This window comes from Erpetoichthys calabaricus, chromosome 4, assembly GCF_900747795.2.
Source record: "Erpetoichthys calabaricus chromosome 4, fErpCal1.3, whole genome shotgun sequence".
Classification (NCBI taxonomy): domain Eukaryota; kingdom Metazoa; phylum Chordata; class Cladistia; order Polypteriformes; family Polypteridae; genus Erpetoichthys; species Erpetoichthys calabaricus.
The window spans coordinates 317,573,823-317,595,877 of NC_041397.2; the positions used below are offsets into that span (position 1 = coordinate 317,573,823).

General features: G+C 41.2%; 1 protein-coding gene across 1 annotated transcript; it reads left to right on the top strand.

The window, feature by feature from the left end:
* The first annotated feature begins 1,938 nt into the window (after positions 1 to 1,938).
* Positions 1,939 to 21,097, top strand: LOC114641144 (zinc finger and SCAN domain-containing protein 2-like). Its single transcript, XM_051925908.1, has 4 exons — positions 1,939 to 2,101; positions 14,307 to 14,849; positions 18,825 to 19,668; positions 20,529 to 21,097. The coding sequence occupies exons 2-3, from the start codon at positions 14,441 to 14,443 to the stop codon at positions 19,496 to 19,498; spliced, it is 1,083 nt and encodes a 360-aa protein (XP_051781868.1). The 5' UTR covers positions 1,939 to 2,101; positions 14,307 to 14,440; the 3' UTR covers positions 19,499 to 19,668; positions 20,529 to 21,097.
* The last annotated feature ends 958 nt before the right edge of the window (positions 21,098 to 22,055 follow it).

Consider the following 22,055-nt stretch of genomic DNA (forward strand, 5'->3'; position numbering starts at 1 on the left):
AACATGTCAGACGAGTGTTTTTTTAAACAATGATGGTTATTCCATGCACCAGATTGACAATAAACTGAAGATTTCAAACAATGGTGTCTGTTACTGTCTTCAGAGCAGAGGACAAACTGAAATCTTACCAGTAAAGGAAAAGAAAGGGACGGCCCAGATGGGCAACTGCATATGAGGAGAAGGACATGAATGAGTGCAGTTTGAGAAACAAACACCTTGTAGGTCCTCAGTTGGTTCTTTATTAAATACATACCAAACTTCCTTCATATTCCCCAGATGAACCCCCAGTCCAGTAGAGTACAGACCTTCAATGTGAACGCATTTGTCCTGCATCTTTGTTGTCACTTTGCACTTTTTTTCTGAGTGTTTTAGTCAACTTGCACTTTATTTGTTTCATGTCAGTTCTGACTAACATTTTAAATCATAAAGTAAAAATTTGTCATTTTCTCATTTAAAAGTAGTGCAAATGCATGAAAGCAAAGCTCAAGTGACTAAACTGACCTACTGTCTCAAGTCAGACCTGTGCCAGATAACAGCTAGCAGCCCATTCTTTGCCAACTTCCTTGCTCGCTCGTTCTACCCACCACCTTTCCAGTACACACCAAGGGCCTAATGTATAACGCCATGCATAGAATTCATGCTAAATCATGGAGTACAAACAAAACTGGAAATGCGAGTATGCACAAAAATATTCAGATGCATAAAACTGCGTAAGCAAAGTTCTACACACTTTCCCTTTATAAATCCCAATCAATGTGAATTTTAACGCACATTCATGTACCTTCAGCCACACCCTGACTCCTCCCAGAATTTCACCTATTTGAATACGTAAATCAATATAAGTCGCCCCTTCCATTCAGTGTTTTATTAAAAGACAATGTCAAAAGCTTGTGTAAAAAAGAAGAATTTCAGTGAATGTAAAATGGAAGTCCTGCTCAGTGAAGTGGAGGCAAAGACAAATTTACTTTTTGTTGACTTAAGCAGTGGTAAAAGAAACAAAAGGAAATTGATGGAGTGGCACAGACTGTCTGGGATGAAATGGTGAGACAAAAGAACACGAGAAGAACTCGGGGGGAGTGGCACAAAGGAGCAGCTGTCTGACTGATAAAACGGCACGACAGACAGAAGAGGAGGGGAGCAGTTTGAAATGCACAGCTGGGCACACCAAGCACGGAGTGGATTGGGTTTTTACCTTTATACTCCTTTTTCAAGTGCATTGTTGATATTTATAATCTTTTTAATTTTATTATTCATAAAAATATCTTACCATCACATACTGTTTTACATGTGCCATGTACACGGAGAGAGACAGCGAGACCCCCATTCAAACAAATTAGATAGATAGATAGATAGATAGATAGATAGATAGATAGATAGATAGATAGATAGATAGATAGATAGATAGATACTTTATTAATCCCAATGGGAAATTAAGTGTCTATCATCCCCTTGTTACCAGTCTATGGCCATCAGAACTTCACTGGTCTGAAGACTCCTGTCAGTAAACATACTGGAGACTGAATAACTCATTTGAACGAGCAACCGCACTGTTCTCAGGACAAACACCAGTCCAGTTGTCCTGAACAAGGAAGCTTTAGGATTCTTCAGCTTCATCTGGACAATTGAAAGATGTATAGAAACATTAACTTGAACCTAAAAGTTAATTTAGTCATCAACCGTTACGCTTCCTATAGTCATGATCACAATGGTAAAGCCCACTTAATCCAATTTTTGATCACTGGAAACTGGAGGCTAACCTAGCAGCATCAAGCTCAAGGCTGTAACCAGCGCTTGCCAATGTGCCAGTCCTTTGCGAGTCCCAACTATTCAATATCTTGCGGCATTTAAAAGGAAAGCTGTCTTAAATGAATTAAGAAAATATATAAATGATCCTCCCTCCTCACAATAGATGGCAGTGTTTACCCGATTAACATCACCTTCCATAGAGTCACTATCTGCCGACTCACTTTGTTTCCGTTTGTTTATTTTCGCTCTCTGACAGCTTCATCTGCCATACCAGAGTCGTGTCTGCATTTTACAGACCAAAAGAAGAAGGACGGGAGTAAAAGAGAAAGAAAGACGAGAAGGATGAGGAGTGTCGGTGAGTGTCAGGAGAATCGACCGGGGGTGACAATACCAGGTGGGAAAGGAAGATGAGACGAAAGGAAAGAAAGGGCCGTAATGTCAGGGGACGGAAAGGCAACGTCAGCGTGGGGGCCGATGGATGCAGATAGAGAGAGAATAACAGAACATGGGTGAGACAGCGAGACGCTTAGTTAAGTTGTGATGACTCCCGCTTTCTTCGTGCTCGCGCTAGTGATGAGCTGCACGGTACTGACGTGTCGCGCTTTCGAAGCGATTGTGTTTAAACTTAGAGTGCCGCTTCAAGGCTTGCAATCAAATGCGTCCAGTCGCGTGATTTTGACGCATGCGATCGCCATGACGTCACCAGCATGTCTGCAGTCAGAAGCCCTATTGGTCAGCCAGTCCTCTAATCTTCTTTGGCTCAATAAGTAAAGTCGTCGGCCCTTCTTCATCTGCGCGGTGTTCTGACGCGTGTTCAAATCTTACGGTTCACATAGGTGGGACTTGTGCGTGGAACATAGTCAAAATGAAAATACTTCCATGCAGAGTCACGTATCGCGTCATCACGCCTCCTACGTAATCACGTGAACTGAAAACAAGGAAGAGATTTACAGCACGAGTCAAACGCGGGAACAAAGGTAAATGACGTTAATTGTTGAGTGTCTTTTAATACTGTGTAAGCATACATATTAACACATGTGCAATTAAACGTGTGCATTTACGGGGTGATTTCTCAGGCTTAAAAGCCCGCCTTTTATTAAAAAGGTAAATGCTAACTGTTTTCATTCTGAAGGGCACAAACCACGTTAGATTTCATGCTCAACAGTAAGCTCAGCACACAGCTTGGTCATATTACAACCGGAGGGGCGAACTGACAACGTGGTATACAAAGAGATCCTTAACAAATAATTATTGATTAATTTTCCCTCCGTTTAAAAAGGTTTACTTTTCTTCTTAATAAAAATTTTAAAGCAGTACTTCGCCGCTGTGAAGTGCGGGTATTTTGATATGTATCAAAATATATCGCGTCATCACGCCTTCCACGTAAGCACGTGAACTGACCCGCTGCCGTTTGCAATGCCATATTCGCGAGATACAAGTTTAATGAGAAGACACGAGGTATAAACGACAGTTTGGATCACTTTGTAACAGAATTAAAATTGCTGTAGCGAGAAACTTTTAACTGCCGGGTCTTAGCTAACATTAAATAAACCCATGGACATCGCAACATCACACAAGAGAGCGGCTCACGTGAAGTGACTGAACGCAGCAGGAGTGATCACTTCGATGAATCAAACCTGTTCAAAAAACACATTACACAATTGATAAGGTACGAAAACAATATGAAACCGATTGTGGATTTGCGTACAACCACTGAAACTTTGTGATGGCACGAGACTTCAGGTCACGTGTCTGCAAAAGAACCTCATTGAGGCAACTATTTTTACTGGCGGTGGCTCAGGGGAGAGAGTTTTTATTCCTCGCATCCCTGTTATACCCTCTGATCTCCCATTTCAACTCAAACACCTCCAATTTCCACTCAGGCTCTGCTTCGCAATGACAATTAATAAGTCTTAGGGACAGACCCTACAAAAGGTTGGCATTGATTTGAGGCAGGACTGCTTTTCACATGGCCAACTGTACGTTGCATGCTCAACAGTAAGCTCAGCACACAGCTTGGTCATATTACAACCAGAGGGGCGAACTGACAACTGAATCCGAACACAGGGTCACGGGGGTCTGCTGGAGCCAATCCCAGCCAACACAGGGCACAAGGCAGGAACCAATCCCGGGCAGGGTGCCAACCCACCGCAGGACACACACAAACACACCCACACACCAAGCACACACTAGGGCCAATTTAGAATCGCCAATCCACCTAATGCATGTCTTTGGACTGTGGGAGGAAACCGGAGCGCCCGGAGGAAACCCACGCAGACACAGGGAGAACATGCAAACTCCACGCAGGGAGGACCCGGGAAGCGAACCCAGGTCTCCTAACTGCAAGGCAGCAGCGCTACCACTGTGCCACCGTGCTGCCCCCTGTATATGTCAAATATAACACAAGTAAACACAAAATGCAGTTTGTAAATGGTGGTTTTTATTATTTAAGGAGAAAAAAAAATCCAAACCTACATGGCCCTGTGTGAAAAAGTAATTGCCCCCTGAACCTAATAACTGGTTGGGCCACCCTTAGCAGCAATAACTGCAATCAAGCGTTTGCGATAACTTGCAATGAGTCTTTTACAGCGCTCTGGAGGAATTTTGGCCCACTCATCTTTGCAAAATTGTTGTAATTCAGCTTTATTTGAGGGTTTTCTAGCATGAACCGCCTTTTTAAGGTCATGCCATAGCATCTCAATTGGATTCAGGTCAGGACTTTGACTAGGCCACTCCAAAGTCTTCATTTTGTTTTTCTTCAGCCATTCAGAGGTGGATTTGCTGGTGTGTTTTGGGTCATTGTCCTGTTGCAGCACCCAAGATCGCTTCAGCTTGAGTTGACGAACAGATGGCCAGACATTCTCCTTCAGGATTTTTTGGTAGACAGTAGAATTCATGGTTCCATCTATCACAGCAAGCCTTCCAGGTCCTGAAGCAGCAAAACAACCCCAGACCATCACACTACCACCACCATATTTTACTGTTGGTATGATGTTCTTTTTCTGAAATGCTGTGTTCCTTTTACGCCAGATGTAACGGGACATTTGCCTTCCAAAAAGTTCAACTTTTGACTCATCAGTCCACAAGGTATTTTCCCAAAAGTCTTGGCAATCATTGAGATGTTTCTTAGCAAAATTGAGATGAGCCCTAATGTTCTTTTTGCTTAACAGTGGTTTGCGTCTTGGAAATCTGCCATGCAGGCCGTTTTTGCCCAGTCTCTTTCTTATGGTGGAGTCATGAACACTGACCTTAATTGAGGCAAGTGAGGCCTGCAGTTCTTTAGACGTTGTCCTGGGGTCTTTTGTGACCTCTCGGATGAGTCGTCTCTGCGCTCTTGGGGTAATTTTGGTCGGCCGGCCACTCCTGGGAAGGTTCACCACTGTTCCATGTTTTTGCCATTTGTGGATAATGGCTCTCACTGTGGTTCGCTGGAGTCCCAAAGCTTTAGAAATGGCTTTATAACCTTTACCAGACTGATAGATCTCAATTACTTCTGTTCTCATTTGTTCCTGAATTTCTTTGGATCTTGGCATGATGTCTAGCTTTTGAGGTGCTTTTGGTCTACTTCTCTGTGTCAGGCAGCTCCTATTTAAGTGATTTCTTGATTGAAACAGGTGTGGCAGTAATCAGGCCTGGGGGTGGCTACGGAAATTGAACTCAGGTGTGATACACCACAGTTAGGTTATTTTTTAACAAGGGGGCAATTACTTTTTCACACAGGGCCATGTAGGTTTGGATTTTTTTTCTCCCTAAATAATAAACGCCATCATTTAAAAACTGCATTTTGTGTTTACTTGTGTTATATTTGACTAATGGTTAAATGTGTTTGATGATCAGAAACATTTTGTGTGACAAACATGCAAAAGAATAAGAAATCAGGAAGGGGGCAAATAGTTTTTCACACCACTGTATATGTAGATATGTGTATATATGTAGATATGTAAATATATATGTATATATATGTGTCTGTGTGTGTGTGTGTATATATATATATGTATGTATGTGTATATATGTATGTGTATATGTATATATGTATATATGTGTGTGTGTATGTATGTGTGTACTGTATATATGTTGATATGTATATATATATATATATATATATATATATATATATATATATATATATATATATATATATATATATATAATGTATGTATATATATATGTGGATATGTATATATATATGTAGATATGTGTATATGTAGATATGTATATATATGTTTATGTGTGTGTGTGTGTATATTATATATATAAAAGACAGCAACACTCATAACAATGACAACACAATTACTTTGACAATCATGTTACGTTATTTTTAAAATGTTTCCTTTTCTTTTTCTTTAACACACTACTTCTCCGCTGCAAACCGCGGGTATTTTGCTAGTATATATATATATATATATATATATATATATATATATATATATATATATATATATATATATATATAACTGCTCAAAAAATGAAAGGAGCACTTTGAAAACACATCAGATGTCAATGGGAATCGTTTGATAGAAATGGAGATGATCAACCTACAGAGGGCTGAATTCAAAGACACCTTGAAAATCAAAGTGAAACAATGATGCAGCAGGCAGAATAGTTCATTTTGCCGAAATTTCATTGCAGCACCTCCAAATCATACTCAGTAGTTTGTATGGCCCCCACGTGCTTGTATGCATGCCTGCAATGTCCGTGAGAGATCTCCTCCCAGATCTGGACCAGGGCATCACTGAGCTCCTGGACAGTCTGAGGTGCAACCTGGTGGCATCGGATGGATCGAAACATTCTATTGGATTTAGGTCAGTTGAGTGTGCGGGCCAGTCAGTGGTATCCAATCCTTCATCCTCCAGAAACTGCCTGCATACTCTCGCCCCATGAGGCCAGGCATTGTCGTCCACCATGAGGAACCCAGGAGCCACTGCACCAGTATAGGGTCTGACAATGGGTCCAAGGATTTCGTCCCGATACCCTAATGGTAGTCAAGGTGCCGTTGTCTAGCCTGTAGAGGTCGGAGCGTCCCTCCATGGATATACCTCCCAAGACCATCACTGACCCACCACCAAACCGGTCAAGCTAAACGATGTTACAGACAGCATAACGTTCTCCACGGCTTCTTCAGACCCTTTCACGTCTGTCACATGTACTCAGGGTGAACATGCTCTCATCTGTGAAAAGCACAGGGCGCCAGTGGTGGACCTGCCAATTCTGGTATTCTGTGGCAAATGCCAGTTGAGCTCCACGGCACCGGGCAATGAGCACAGGTCCCACTAGAGGATGTTGGGCCTTCAGGCCACCCTGATGAAGTCTGTTTATGATTGCTTGGTCAGAGACATTCACACCAGTGGCCTGCTGGAGGTCATTTTAATAGGCCCTGGCAGTACTCATCCTGTTCCTCATTGCCCAAAGGAGCACATACCGATCCTGCTGATGGGTTAAGGACCTTCTACAAGGGGCCTGTCCAGCTCTCCTAGAGTAACTGCCTACCTTCTGGAATCTCCTCCATGCCCCTGAGACTGTGCTGGGAGATACAGCAAACTTTCTGGCAATGGCATGTATTGATTTGCCATCCTAGAAAAGTGGGACTACATGTGCCACCAACCTCTATAGGGTCCGGGTATCGCCTCATGATACCAGTAGTGACACTGACCATAGCCAAATGCAAAACTAGTGAATAAACAGATGAGGAGGGAAAAATGTCAGTGGCCTCCACCTGTTAAACCATTCCTGTTTTGGGGGTCGTCTCATTGTTGCCCCTCTGGTGCACCAAAATATCTGAAACCGATGAACAAGCCCCTCTGCAACTTAACTGATCAGATCAATAGCCCAGAAGTTTCATTGACTTAATGCTATACTCTGATTAAATAGTGTTCCTTTAATGTTTTTGAGTAGTACATATAGTCATATGAAAAAGTTTGGGAACCCCTCTTAATTCTTTCGATTTTTGTTTCTCATTGGCTGAGCTTTCAAAGTAGAAAAGGTGATCTCTGGGTTGTCTGTTACCATTCTCACAATCCTGCCCATATGCCGCTCCTGTATTTTTCTTGGCCTGCCAGACCTGCTGGGTTTAACAGCAACTGTGCCTGTGGCCTTCCATTTCCTGATTCCATTCCTTACAGTTGAAACTGACAGTTTAGACCTCTGAGATGGCTTTTTGTAGCCTTCCCCTAAACCATGAGACTCAACAATCTTTGTTTTCAGATCTTTTGAGAGTTGCTTTGAGGATGCCACGCTGTCACTCTTCAGAGGAGAGTCAAAGGGAAGGAAGCACAACTTGTAATTGACCACCTTAAATACCTTTATATCTCATGATTGGACAAACCTGTCTATGAAGTACAAGGCTTAACCAGCTCATCCAACCAGTTTGGTGTTGCAAGTAATCAGCATTGAGCAGTGACAGGCATTCAAATTGGCACAATGACAAGGGGACCCACATTTGTGCACAGCCAGTTTTTCACATTTGATTTTATTTCATACAACTAAATACTGCGTCACTAAAAATCTTTGTTTGGAAAACACCGCAGTGCTCAGATGTTCCTAGGAAATGAAAGACATACCACTGTTATCTTTTTGGTTGAAAAGAGAGTCAATTATTATGCAGGCTGAGAGGGGTTCCCAAACTTTTTCATATGACATATATATGTAATAGTGTGATATTTGCCCGGAAACCACATCTTTATTAAAAAGTACACGTTTATTGCCCACCAATAAACACAGGTTCACAGTCCCGAACACTACACACAATGCACACAGCAGTAATCACCACTATAAGAGCTTCTCTCTGTCAGTCCTTGACTGCCTATCTTCTCCTCCCGGGAGCTTTGCTCTACTCCCACTCCCGACTCAAGCTCTCCGAGTGTAGGAAGGCGGCCCCTTTTATTCCCGCCCGGATGTGCTCCAGGTGGCTGATGACGTTCTTCCAGCAGCACTTCTTGGTGTGGCGGAAGTGCTGCCCTTTGCACCGGAAGCACTCCGTGCGTCCCTGGCAGGTTCCTCCGGCATCTTGCCGAGTGTGGCGAAAGTAACTATTTCCGGGTTCCACGAGGCTTAAGGCACCCCCTGGCGGTGGCCATGGGTCCCAACGAGTTAAAACCTTTTTCCTCTTTTTCCCGTGGTTCTCTCTTAATCCAGGGCGGTTGCCCCCTTGTGGCCCAGAAGATATATGTGCCACCTTCTGGTCCTTCCAGGCATCCTGGCCAGGTAAGGACCCCAGCAATCTGTGACAATAGATTTAGAGATTTATATATATATATATTCTTTGTCAAATGTCCTCACCTATATTATGGCAAAGCTAATTTTCAATTTATGGATTTTTATTTTTTTTTTATTTTTTTTTAACCTACAACATTAGGGCAGTGGAAGGACTGTTGATTAAATTTGATCTCAGGAAAAGATGAGGGCAAGTAACCGGAGCAATAACAATAATGCAATGTAAAAAGGTGATATATATTAACACTAGAATTACCAGAGCCTATGAGAAAACTCGTAAATCCGGCCCACCTTAAATCCTTTCTCACCTCTCCACCAGCATCTTTTCTTTTTCTCCCATCTGAGTTCACCTCTGTTATAGCACGTCTTTATTTGAAAACAGCAGTGTCCGATCGGCTGTTATAGACTCGAATCAAATGTACGCTTTTATTGTACAGTATAATAGTAACAATAAGAACCGCTCACTACTCAAAACATTTATTTTGGGAGATGTTAAGATTCAAACCCAGGATCTTCTGAATAGGAGTCGGCGGCTCTAACTGCTGTACTACCAAAGAAGTCGGGATGACAAGCAACATTAACCTGATTTCTTTTTCTTCATTAACAAGGGGGGGCTCCGCCCCCTGCTCGCTTCGCTCGCCTACCCCCAGCGTTGGGTATCCTGAAATACATTAGTCGAGCTCATTCGTCTTGGAGCCGTGCCCGCTTTGCTTGCGGCATTTCAGACGCGCGTTGCAGGCGCCTGCGTTCATTGATTTTATCCAGCCGGGCTCGTGTTTGTATATCCGTCAGTCGAGCTCGTTCATTTTGAACCCGTGCCTGCTTTGCTTCCGCAGTTTCAGATGCGCGTTGTAGGCGCCTGCGTTCTTTGATCTTATCCAGGTGGGCTCGTGTTTGTATCGTTGAGCTGTATTGTGTTTGAATTCGGTGTAATGCGTTCAGCGGTTTGTACAATCCCAAGCAGCACATTATTCCTAACTTCACTCCGCAGTAGTGCCACTCACAATATGGCGGTGACGCCTGCGCCTTCCGTAGTAGTGCCACTCACAATATGGCGGTGACGCCTGCGCCTTCAGTAGTAGTGCCACTCACAATATGGCGGTGACGCCTGCGCCTTCAGTAGTAGTGCCACTCACAATATGGCGGTGACGCCTGCGCCTTCTGTACTATCTTTGTGGACCTGTGTGGCCGCTGTAGCCTCTTCCGTTTGAATCTGGGCTGCAGCGCAGAATCCTCTTTTTTGTATGGCTGTGTCATTAGTCGTTAGCTATGGGCACGTTGTTGCTTCATTTCTCATTCACGCCAGTTGAGCTGTTTCGTTTTTGGGCCGTGACTCCTTCGTTCGCGGTGGATATGACTTCGCTTGCGGTTTATGAGACGCTCGCTGTACTTGCCTGCACAGTATGTCTTGTGGTCCCATCGCCGTGTACCTGCGTCCATTCAATCCGGTTTACCATTCTCGGTTAGTAATATGGATAGTCTTGGGGGGGAAAAAGCGCATTTGTTCTGTTATATTTGTACCTTTTGTGAAAGTGCTTATTTGATATTTGGACTTCAGTCTTCACACATTATACACTTCATGTTTACATTTTATTGTTAGTATTAAAACATGGAAAAAGTTTGTCTTTTAGGTATGTGTTCAACATTTCCTGTCATCCTACACTTACACAGATCTTTGTTGACACGGAACACACATGAAATGCATTTGTGAGGCTTCACTCCGCCCATCACTAGCTCGCACATCTTTCTGCACCATTTCACCTTTTGACTTTGTGCATGCTCCGTACTGTCCTACCTGTCGGTCATGTGCGCATGCAGCCACATGCTGCTTGTATCCAAAGAGTTGACTTGACCAAATGGACTTGGGTTGAATTTGGATCAGTTTGGTGCTTGTCCAGTAGTCTATTAGTGGTAAATTAAAGTTGGGAAAGATACATACGAAGTTTGAAATAAGTGTAGTGATATAGAAATAATAATAATACTGTAGGTCAGGGATGGATGAAGATGTCCAAATTCTTTTTATTAATTTCTTCCAAACTTATACAAATGTGAAGGTATGGTCTAAATAAAATAATAAACATAAATTAGCTATCCCAGTTTCTTTCTCTTAAATTTGTCAATGTTAACATTAGTCATTAACAGGTACTTTATTTATCCAGTAGATGGTGTACTACACTCAAGATAACATCAATATGAGGAAATTACTAGAACGTTAAACCATAATTATTCTTTACATAAATACATATTATACATGAGGAAATCATAATACTGTAATTCTATAACAAACAATATGTGTGAAACTCCAAATAGTGTCTGTTCAACTTCCTCAAATGTCTATATTTAGGAACTGTACTAAAATATATATCCAATTACAAATTTAAACACATAAATGATATACTTTAAGGATAAACAATTAAATGTCAATACTTTATGTATAATTACTCAAATTTTCACATTTAAATGAAGCTCCTACTCTACTGCTCAGATGCCACCAAACTAATCTATAAGGTTCAAAATGAAGCCCTGTGATTGGCCAAGTTCCAACTCAGCACAGGCCAATCACAATAACTAATAATTCAAGGTGGATGACAACTAATTAAAGGGGAACAGCACATAAGTAATATATTGCCTTTTCAACAAATAATAATAATAATAATAATCCCTGTGACCCTGTGTTTGGATTCAGTGGGTTGGAAAATGGATGGATAATAATAATGATTAGTTTTTGGACACCCAAGGTCTCTGCACAAAGACGTTAAGCAAAAAAAAATTACAACAAATGCCCGCATTCACGTTAACTCAGTGTTTCGCCCCTTGGCTCTTCAGCATTTACTCAGGTAGTTTCCCTATTCAGCTGCAAGCAGAACATTTTTTATTATCATATGAAAAAAAGAAGAAAAAAATATATATATATATGCAGGGTGGTCCAGATCTAATTATGCAACTGTTCGACTGACAACCGTCTCCCTGCCGTTTTGGAATGCAGGGCAGGTGCTGCCATCTATCGGCAACAAAAAGAATTTTAAGTGAAATCTCTATGTGCAGGGCAGGTGCTGTGAATTCTCTATGTAATAAACTTAAGTTATAGCGTAATGAAAATTGCATTACAGTGGAACCTCGAGATACGATCACCTCTGTATACGAGAAATTCAAAATACGAGGAAAGTATGAGCGAAAAATTCAGATCTAAATGCGAGCATTGGCTCGCGTAACGAGCCACGAGCCAGGCTGTGGGTATAGCTCGCGGCTTAGCGAGGGGGCGTGGTAGCAGTTGCGAGCCGCGATCTGCGGTGTCTGCGTTTCTCACTTAAGTGCACAGGTGGGAAACTGCCCACATCCATGATTGTTCCTGTGGCTGATGGGCTGCAGCTGCCATGTCCTCCCCGCATATATAGAGAAGCGCGAGCCGGTTAAGGGGGAGAAGAAGTAAAATAAAAGAGAGAGAGAGAGAGAGAAAGCGAGCGCGCGCGCGCACAGGCAGGCAGGCAGTCGGTGCGGGAGAGCGAGCGAGCGAGTGTAGGCTCGCGTGTAGCTGAACAGTGAGCTGAACAGGCGAGCCAAACAGCTGAAGCAGGACGGTGTAGAGAAGGTCCGCTGCATTAAGAGTGTCTCGCCTGTTGCAGAGCCCGCAGGTGAGACGCTAACAGAGAAGAAGCACCGGGGATTGTCATCTGTTTTTTAAAGACTGCATCCTTTTGACGTTTTAACCTCGTGTTAAAGGATTGTTATTCTTGTGTATTTTAAACCTCCACTTCACAACTGTTTTAAGGATTATTTATTTAAAGATTTATTGAATGCTCTACTGCACTTTGGACACCTGTTTTGATTCTTTTAATAATCAGTTATATTATTTACCAGTGTTATTTATTAAAGGTAGACTACAGTATATATAATTTATCAGTGTTATTTGTTAGGAAAATTGATTTTTATGTTAATATATTTGGGATGCGGAACGGATTAACTGGATTTCCATTATTTTCAATGGGGAAGTTTGTTCTAGATACGAGAAATTCGCTATACAAGCTCAGTGCTGGAACGAATTAAACTCGTATCTAGAGGTTCCACTGTATTAGATCTGGAGCTCCCTATATATATGTGTGTGTCTGTGTATACACAGACACACACATATGCATGTCCTGTACAAGTATTGTTTCTGCATTATTCTTTCTGAGATTGGCTTCAGCTTTCCTGCGACCCTGTCATGATTAAGCAAGTTTGGAAAATGGGTGAATGAATATATTTAGTGGCTAAGCGAGGTTCTCTTTCCTCTGCGGTTTTGTTTTGCCAACATGCTCGCCTCTGTTGTCTATCAGTGGCTAAGCGAGTTTCTCTCTCCTCAGAGGTTTCATTTTGCCGATGTGCTTGCCTCGCTTGTGTATTAGCGGCTAAGCTCACTAATGCACATCCGATGTGATTGATTGATTGAAATGCCAGAGTCCATGGTTTCTAGGAGCCTGGGCTTTGTACAGCATGGGTTTACACAGCTAGTTTATATATAAGATTACGATTACTGGCTCTTGTTTCTGGTTATCATGGTCACACTCTATGTGTTTTTTATTTTTTTTTGGTACCTTCAACTCCTGATAGTCTCCTGTCCAAGAGGTTCTCTTCTGCTTTTTACACCTTCTTGTCTCCTGCTCCATTTATCATTCCATTACACTCTACATGCCAGAAGTATATGGAGTCTGAACGTGGTGAGATAATTTGGAGCTCTGGGTAAACTGCCAAGAGTAAGAGAGAAAAAAAAGGAAGAGAGGAGTGACAAAAGGAGGGAGAGTAGAAGTGGAGCAGTGGGCAGATTGGAAGACCGGGATCAATGTCCATTCAGACAGGCCCATGGAGGCAGTAGGTTGGTTTGTTCATATTTGTAATGGCTGCCAACCATAACACAATACTGTACGTGTTTGTGCTAAGGGCGTTTTCTTCAGTATGTATTTGTGTTGGTTTCACTGTAACACAGTTGTGGAACATCAATACATTACAGGCCAGGCCTCTTTGAAATGGCGGTCCAGGTCAAATCTGGATTTTGTCACCTTTGCATTTTGTCCAGCTACACTTAGAACTGTCCTGTCAGTATGAAATGGTTCAATGTGTGGAAAAAAAAAAACATTTTTAAACTTTTCTTTCTCTTTCCATGTTGTTGGCTTTGTCTTGATCATCTGGATGTTCTCCCTTTAGATCTGCAGAGACTTTCTTAGGATAACATTGAGGCTTCATGGCATTTCATATCATTCATTAAAACTAAGTTGGGATTTTTATCTGGAATAGATCAAAACCAGAAGTTAACCCTGAAGTGTGCTTGTTATTTTTAATGACTTTGTGAAATAATTCTATCACATTTACATTCACAGGGTATAGAGGAGCCTCTTTGCCATCTCTCATGGCCCTTCACTAAGGTGTCTAATGGCATCCAGCCCAGAGCTGTCAGTGTGAGAAGTGAATCTTACAAGAGAAGTCATTAAGGGAATAGAAGTTTACATGGAGCATGGCCTCAGCCAAAGATGATGACATGGACGCACAACAGGTACACATTAAAGAAGAGGACTGTGAGTGGGGTACACCAGTGGAATTGTATGAGAAGCTGGAGGATCATGAAGAACAAATCTCTGTTTTTAAAGAGGAAGAGTGCAAGGAGGAAAATGTAGTTAAGGATTCAAAAGATTTCTCAGTTGGTCTTGAACTTCAAAACCATGAAAATGGAAAAACTTTCAAGCAAGATGTTTGGGAAGAATCTCATTCCAATTCAAAATTCTGGTTCACTAATATGACAGAACTGGCTACCCAGCAGAATTCTATGGTACTGAAATCAGAGTTATCTGAATTTGAAGAGAAAAACAGTGAAGGATACAGGAGAGAAGCAGAAGGACAGAAGATATCTAGGATTGTGGGAATAAGTAAGTAATGTGAATATATGTAACTTAAATTGAAACTGAGAACATTTACAAACTTTACATGTGCTTCTATTGGCATTCTTAGCATAGCAGATTGAAGTAAGAGTAATACATGATTGATTGAATTTGAATAGAGACCTGCTGCTTGGCAGCATGATAATAAACAATAGCTGACCTAATAAATAATAAATTGGAAAAGCTTGGGTGAATGCAAAAAAATCTAAAGTACCCAGTGCATAACTTTCATTATGTGAAGCTGTGAGGTGTGCTTGGCCAACATTGCATTATATTTGATAAAAATAAAAGTCATGTTTTTAAAGACTTGCTCTCTAAGTTGTGCTGTACATAAAGCACAAATGTCTAAATAAATTAGAACAAAATCCTTACTCCTGTATCCTAGATATTAATGATTTTGATGAAGTCATTGGACGTCCATTGTTTTCTAACGCTGTGCCACTTTTCATGTGGACTCAGTTGCTCCCATTCTGGTGTCCACAGGGTCAAATCCTGATATGCAGTGAGGCGTTTACTTTCAGAGTGGATTCCTAGAGTTTTCTCTACTCAAAATCCTCTCATTAACACTGAATATTATATAACACCAAACTACAGAATATGTGAGGAAAGTTCAGCTGTTCAGAGTACACAATGGATTCTAATGTTATTAACGTGCCATAATATTTTCTACTTCAATTAACCCAATACGTGGTCATGAGACGGAGGACTAAGCCTCTCACTGCAGTATCAGACATGAGGCAGACACCAGCCCTGTATGAGGTGCCAGTTCATCCAACACAGTCCCACAAGTCAATTCAAAGTCACCAGGGGCCTCATGTATAGACAGTGCGTATGCACAGAAATGTTGCGTACGAACGTTTCCACGCTCAAGTCACGATGTATAAAACCTAAACTTGGCGTAAAGACACGCACATTTCCACGGTATCTCATACCCTGGCGTACACAATTTCTCCGCTCGGTTTTGCAGACTGGCGGCACCCAGCGTCAAAGCAGTGCTACTGTTCCTGTGTGGTCACCCTTTCTTTCTTAGATCCACATTCCTGACGCGGCTTTATAAATACACTGAAACTAACTGCATATTGTTTATTAGTGTAATGCATCTGATTGTAATTAACCTGTAGCAATATAATGGTCCAGGGAATAGCCACAGTATTCCAAATACCATAACTGCTTTAGCGTTGTTACACTCACTGCATCTTCTTCTTCTTTCAGCTGCTCCTGTTAAGGGTTGCCACAGCAGATCATCTTTTTCCATATTACTCTCACTGCACCACTCGGAGTATTTATATCACTGTATCTGAGTGGGGAATCACAGCAGCAGCTGATCGGAAAGAGAATTATCGGTACACAGCATGAAGCAGACGCTGCCTCAGCCACAGCAAAACGCTTCAAAGCCTTTCCTGTATCAAGTCGCGGTTCAGAAAAAGTTTCATCCCAAGAACTATAAACGCACTCAATCAGTCCATCAAGTGCTCCTTGTAGAACTGTTTGTACTTATAAGTACAATTACCTCACTGTAAACTTGGGATACAGTTATAATACTGCACAACCTGAGCCACTTTATAAAGCGCGTATTTACATATGATGACGATATCATTTTTAAGATGAAATGCAGCAAAATACGTTGATTATATTATACAGATAAAACTTTAACTTCATTTAACTAATCTGTATTGTTAACAATTAAACATGTGAGGACACGGTGCCGCAGCACTAGCTAGTTCATGGATTGTTCCTGCATTGCGTTGTATTCTTACTGGTGCTGACGCGACACTGGAAGGATAGATGAATAGAATAATTAAACATGTACTATGAAGATATTTCAATGTTCCTTAAAAGTTTTGAAGAATAGGTGTTCTAAGCTTACAGATGGCTTAACGTCTATTACAGAGCTGATTGTGTGGTGATTGGGTGTTTGGAGAAAGAAAAGTAAGGACAGGAATTGGAGGTTAGTACGTTTGAAAGAGACAGTACTTCTGTAATAAATTGTTTCATCAAAGGTCGCGCATGGCACAGCAAGCCTCTTGCGTGAGATATGAACAATCACTGCGCCACCGTGTTCCCATGTTTAATAAACGATTTTAAGATGAACTGTACAATGTTCTACTTTAATGGCAAAATAAACTACGTGATTAAAGTGGAAATTTCGAGATTAAAGTTGACATTTTGTGCTTTTTTCCCCACTGTGTGCCTATTTTTTTTTGTCTGTACCCTAATAAGCTTTCATATGTCACTCAGACGGTGGGCTACGACTCGCCTTTTCACGGCGACTTTGATATGTGACTTCTTTTTTTATTTCGGGCACTGTGTGACTTTGTGAATTTGAGCTTTCGAGTTTCTCCAACACTCTGTCACTTGATCAACTTCTTTTTGTTGTTTATATCACTGTTTAAACCAGCAAATAGTATATTTTTCCTTTGCCTTCACTTGGTATTCGCTGAAATTCTTATATTTTCCCCCATGCTTTTCCCATTGTCTTTTCACAGAAGGCTGAGCTTAAGGGCTATTTATATTGATTTGCATATTCAAAGAGGCATAATTCAGGGAGGAGTTGGGGCGGGACAGCAGGCGCGTGCATGAGCGTTGCTTTTCACTCTGATCGGGATTTATGTAGTGGAAGAACGTGAAAGTTTGCGTACATACAGATTCCTGCATCTGGATTTTTCTGTGCGTACGCACATTCCTGCTTTTGTGCTTACGCCATGTTATAGTGTGAGTTCTATGCATGGCGTTATACATGAGGGCCCAGGTCACCTAACCTGGAATAACCTGTGGAAGGCCTGCAAAGTCCATGTGGGTACAGAATTTAATACTTGAACAATCAGGCAGCTGTGCTACACATCCATCCATCCATCCATTATCCAACCCTCTATATCCCAACCACAGGGTCATGGGGGGTCTGCTGGAGCCAATCCAAGCCAACACAGGGCGCAAGGCAGGAAACAAACCCCGGGCAGGGTGCCAACCCATCGCAATGTGCTACACATTGTTGACCTAATGCAAGGTATTTTTTTTTTTCGGTACAAATTAGTTTCTTGAAGAATGTGAATATCATCAAATGAATAACAATAAACTGAGAGAAAACCTAAATCCATATTTCAGCTTCCCTCTCAGCGCCTCACTGGTACTCAGTGATGCATCATGATGGTGGTAAATGTCATCAGTTCTCAAATGGCATTCTAATCCAGATATACGTTTCTTTAACCAGGGGTAACAGGCATCTTTAAAATCAACCTGAGAATTGATGCCAGCCCACTGCAGGGCACACTGGCACAAATATCCACACCTAGTCCCACCAGTCGGTGATTAATACAACAGACATTTCGGTGTGATATAAGAGGTAGATGGAGATATTAAACAGACAGCATGAAAACAAGTAAATTATACATACAAGAACGTAATGAGAAGTCAAACAAAATGACACCTTTTATTGGCTAATTAAAATGATTACAGTATGAAACCTTTCCAGGCAACTCTGACCCCTTCTTCAGGCAAGATGTAATACAGAGACTGGAATTCCCCATGTTTATATAGACATTAGGACAGATACAGTATTGGAAAACCTTTAAGTGAGACATATTGTAAAACATTAAGAGACCTGTCCAGGCTGAAACTAATTTAATTTGCCCCCATCCCAACTTTTTTTGAAATGTGTTTGCTAGCCTGAATGGCAAGAATGGATATTTATTTAAAATTAAATGATGTTGACAAAAAAAAAACATGAATTATTTTGTGTTCATACTGTCTGCAATGAAATAAAATTTGAGGAGAATTTATAACTTGCTTTTTTCTTTTTTCATTCACATTTTCCACACTGTCCCAACTTTTTCTGATTTGGGGTTGTAGTACTACATACAAGAATGGAAACTCGGTGTGATACAACACCAACCAATTTGCTACCACTCTATCTGTAGTATTTAATTCACTTAAAAACATGTAACTAAACTGTTTGTGTTATTTCAGATTTACGAGAGAATGGCAGCTTCTCCACATCTTCATTTGTTCGGCCTTCACTTCAGTGTAGACTGATACAGAAACGAAAACTGGACAATGAGAAGATTAACAAATCAACAAGATCAGAGACTTTGCCAGCAGCCTCTTCCCAGTGCAGTTCTCTTCCTGTTGCCAAACAAGCACAGGCAGAAGCCGTCATAAGTAATCTACAACTGTGTAAACAAATACAGATTCACACTGGAGAAAAACCTCATTATTGTTTGGAATGTGGGAAACGATTCTCACATAGAAGTAGTCTTTGTAAGCATAAGAAAATTCACACTGGTGATAAGCCGCATTGCTGTTCTAAATGTGACAAATGTTTCTTACAGAAAAGTAATCTTAATATCCACATGAAAGTTCATACAGGAGAAAAATCACATTGCTGTCCAGAGTGTGGTAAAAGATTTTCACGACTATGCAAGCTTCAGAGCCATACCAGAATACACACTGGAGAAAAATCTCATTGCTGTCTAAAATGTGGCAAACAATTCTGTGGTAGTAGCAGTTTGCAGGAGCACACGCGAATTCATACTGGAGAGAAGCCATATGTCTGTTCTGAATGTGGCAAACAGTTCTCTCACAGTAGCAGTTTTCAAAAACACAAGAATTCACACTGGAGAAAAGCCATTTGGCTGTTCTGAATGTGGTAAACGATTCTCACAAGTAAGCCATCTTCACAGCCACACAAGAATTCACACTAGAAAGAAACCCTATTGTTGATCTGAATGTGGGAAACAATTCTCAAACAACAGTGGCTTGAATTGTCATGAAAGAATTCACTGTGGTAAGAAACCTCAGAGCTGTTCTGAAGGTGGCAGTAGGGAATCCATTCCTGGACAGGTTTATCCATTGAATGAAATGCGGGATTCCCGGGCTCCTGGGGATGACACAGTGCAAGGGCATCTCACATGTGAACGGTTTTAGAACGACCAACACTTATTTTTAACTACTGCAATATGTTGACACCAATAAAAGACTAACCTTATCTACAAGCAGTTCATGCTGTCATATAAGTACATGTATCTTTAGTTGTGGTAATAAGAGCGTAGAAAGAACAACATCCTCACTGGTGGCGCAGTGGTAGTGCTGCTGCTTTGCAGTAAGGAGACTGTGGAAGGTTGTGGGTTCCTCCCTGTGTGGATAGCGCTTTGAGTACTGGGAAAAGTGCTATATAAATGTAATGAGTTATTATTATTATTAACGTGTCCAGCGTGCGGTCGTCCAGGCAAGAGCGCACCTTCGTGCAGAAGTACGCCAGCCGCTGAAAAAGCACGCTCTGCCTCCACTGAAGTAGGTGGAACAATCATCAGATACTGTTACACTTGTTCTAAACAATACCCGCGCTTGCCGTTGCTCTGAACAACACCATTTTATCTTTTACTGATGCATCCAGTTTCTTGTCATCATTCTGCGATGGTAAGTTTCTTGGCACAGATAATGTGGATGCAACAGACTGACGCATTGTGATTTCAAGTTGCTGTTCTAAGGTGTTGTCTGATGAAGTGCAAGCTGCAGCAATGGCACCACCTTAATTATTTTCGACTATAAGTCTGTAATTTCTTGATCGATTTTTACACTTTTACACGCTATATATGTGAGCTTGGCTCTTCCCATTTTCCCGGGAATTACAGCAGTTTCAATGTCCAGGAATCCCAGGAATGGATTCCCTAGGTGGCAGGTAGTGTGGCATAGTGATTACAGGCAGTATTATGGTTGATTGGGGTGAGGCCAGTTTGAACAGACCAGTGGAGATCCTTGCCTGCTCTGGTGTGTATTTAAAGCCTCCCATCCTTTTGCTGTTGTCCTGAATGCAATTAAGCACAGATAAATCTCAGGGATCATTGAGTTTTCAACCCTAATGAATCACTCTTATGGAAAATCAAACATAACCAATACAATCTGTGATGAGTCAGATGTGCAGTAAAACAACTGAGATAGTACCAGTGGTGCTGGAATGAACAGGCCTTATAAAAAATAAAATGCAGGACCATCTAGATGTCAGATGAATTATAGAAGGAAGTACTAGAAGGGACAATGCAAGTTCTTCACAAAATTTTGGCAACAATTCTAAACAGTGTGAAAATGATAAACTTATCATCCAGCATTACGCATCAATCATGTAATTTTTATTTTCAGAGTTGACTTCATGGTGATTTGAAAACTTTGTAATTTTGTTCTTTATTTTAAAACTGTTGCTACTGTGACATTCATAATATTTGTAGGCATCATGTTAATAAAGCACATACAATATTTTGCTATGAAGTAACGTTTTGCTTTAAGAAGACATCAGGGGAGGATTTTTCGTACATCGCTTAAATCATCCGAGATCAGGTGCCTCATCTTGGATAAGTTAATGCCGGTGACACTCATCCAGATAGGTCAGTTTTTCAAATGCAGCCGTGTAGTAGATTAGTTTAGCTGGATCTAATCATAAGAGATGAATGCGCGCGCCCGCTCTGAGTGAAAAGCCCATATATATTGAGTCTAGAAAACATGATCAGCAAGTCTTTTATAGGCTGTAACAAAATGACGAAAGAACGGGCGCATTCTTTTTCACACACGCGGCGCAAGACCTTTTATTCGAAGGACATGAAGAATTTCAAGATTTAATATGCACAAGGGGTAATACTGCAAAAGCATCCCAGACCAGAAAAGACGGCTGGCAAAAAGTGGCCGACAAATTAAACGCTAAGTAGTGTGGATTGTACTTACTGAATGCAGCATTTCATTTTCTATGTGTCAGATTAATTATTATTTAATATGTCATAATTCCAGATCAAACGTGAGCACAAGGAGAACATGGGAACAGGTTAAAGTGAAGTACAAGAATATACTTCAAACTGGTAAATATTGGTATATAACTATTTAAAGAATTGTTGACATTAATAATCATATATAATATAAAAAACATTAATTTTAAAGCTAATAAGAAGGCAGACAAGCAAAAAGCAGGTGGGGGTCCACGCGGTCCAGACCTAACCCCTGCAGAAGAGTTGGCTCTCCAGCAAAATGCCCATCGCTTTGTTTCTGAGAGCATTCCAGGGGGAAGCTCCTCCTCAGAACCAGTGGCAGGATGCAGTGGTCACTTCATTTCAGGTAAAGGATGGTCATTGCATACAGTGGTGTGAAAAACTATTTGCCCCCTTCCTGATTTCTTATTCTTTTGCATGTTTGTCACACAAAATGTTTCTGATCATC

Bases quoted from the DNA above. Each gene is read 5' to 3' on its own strand.
- LOC114641144 (XM_051925908.1), top strand. From the start codon at position 14,441: ATGGCCTCAGCCAAAGATGATGACATGGACGCACAACAGGTACACATT. The intron at 14,850-18,824 runs GTAAGTAATGTG...GTGTTATTTCAG, and splicing joins ATCTAGGATTGTGGGAATAA to ATTTACGAGAGAATGGCAGC.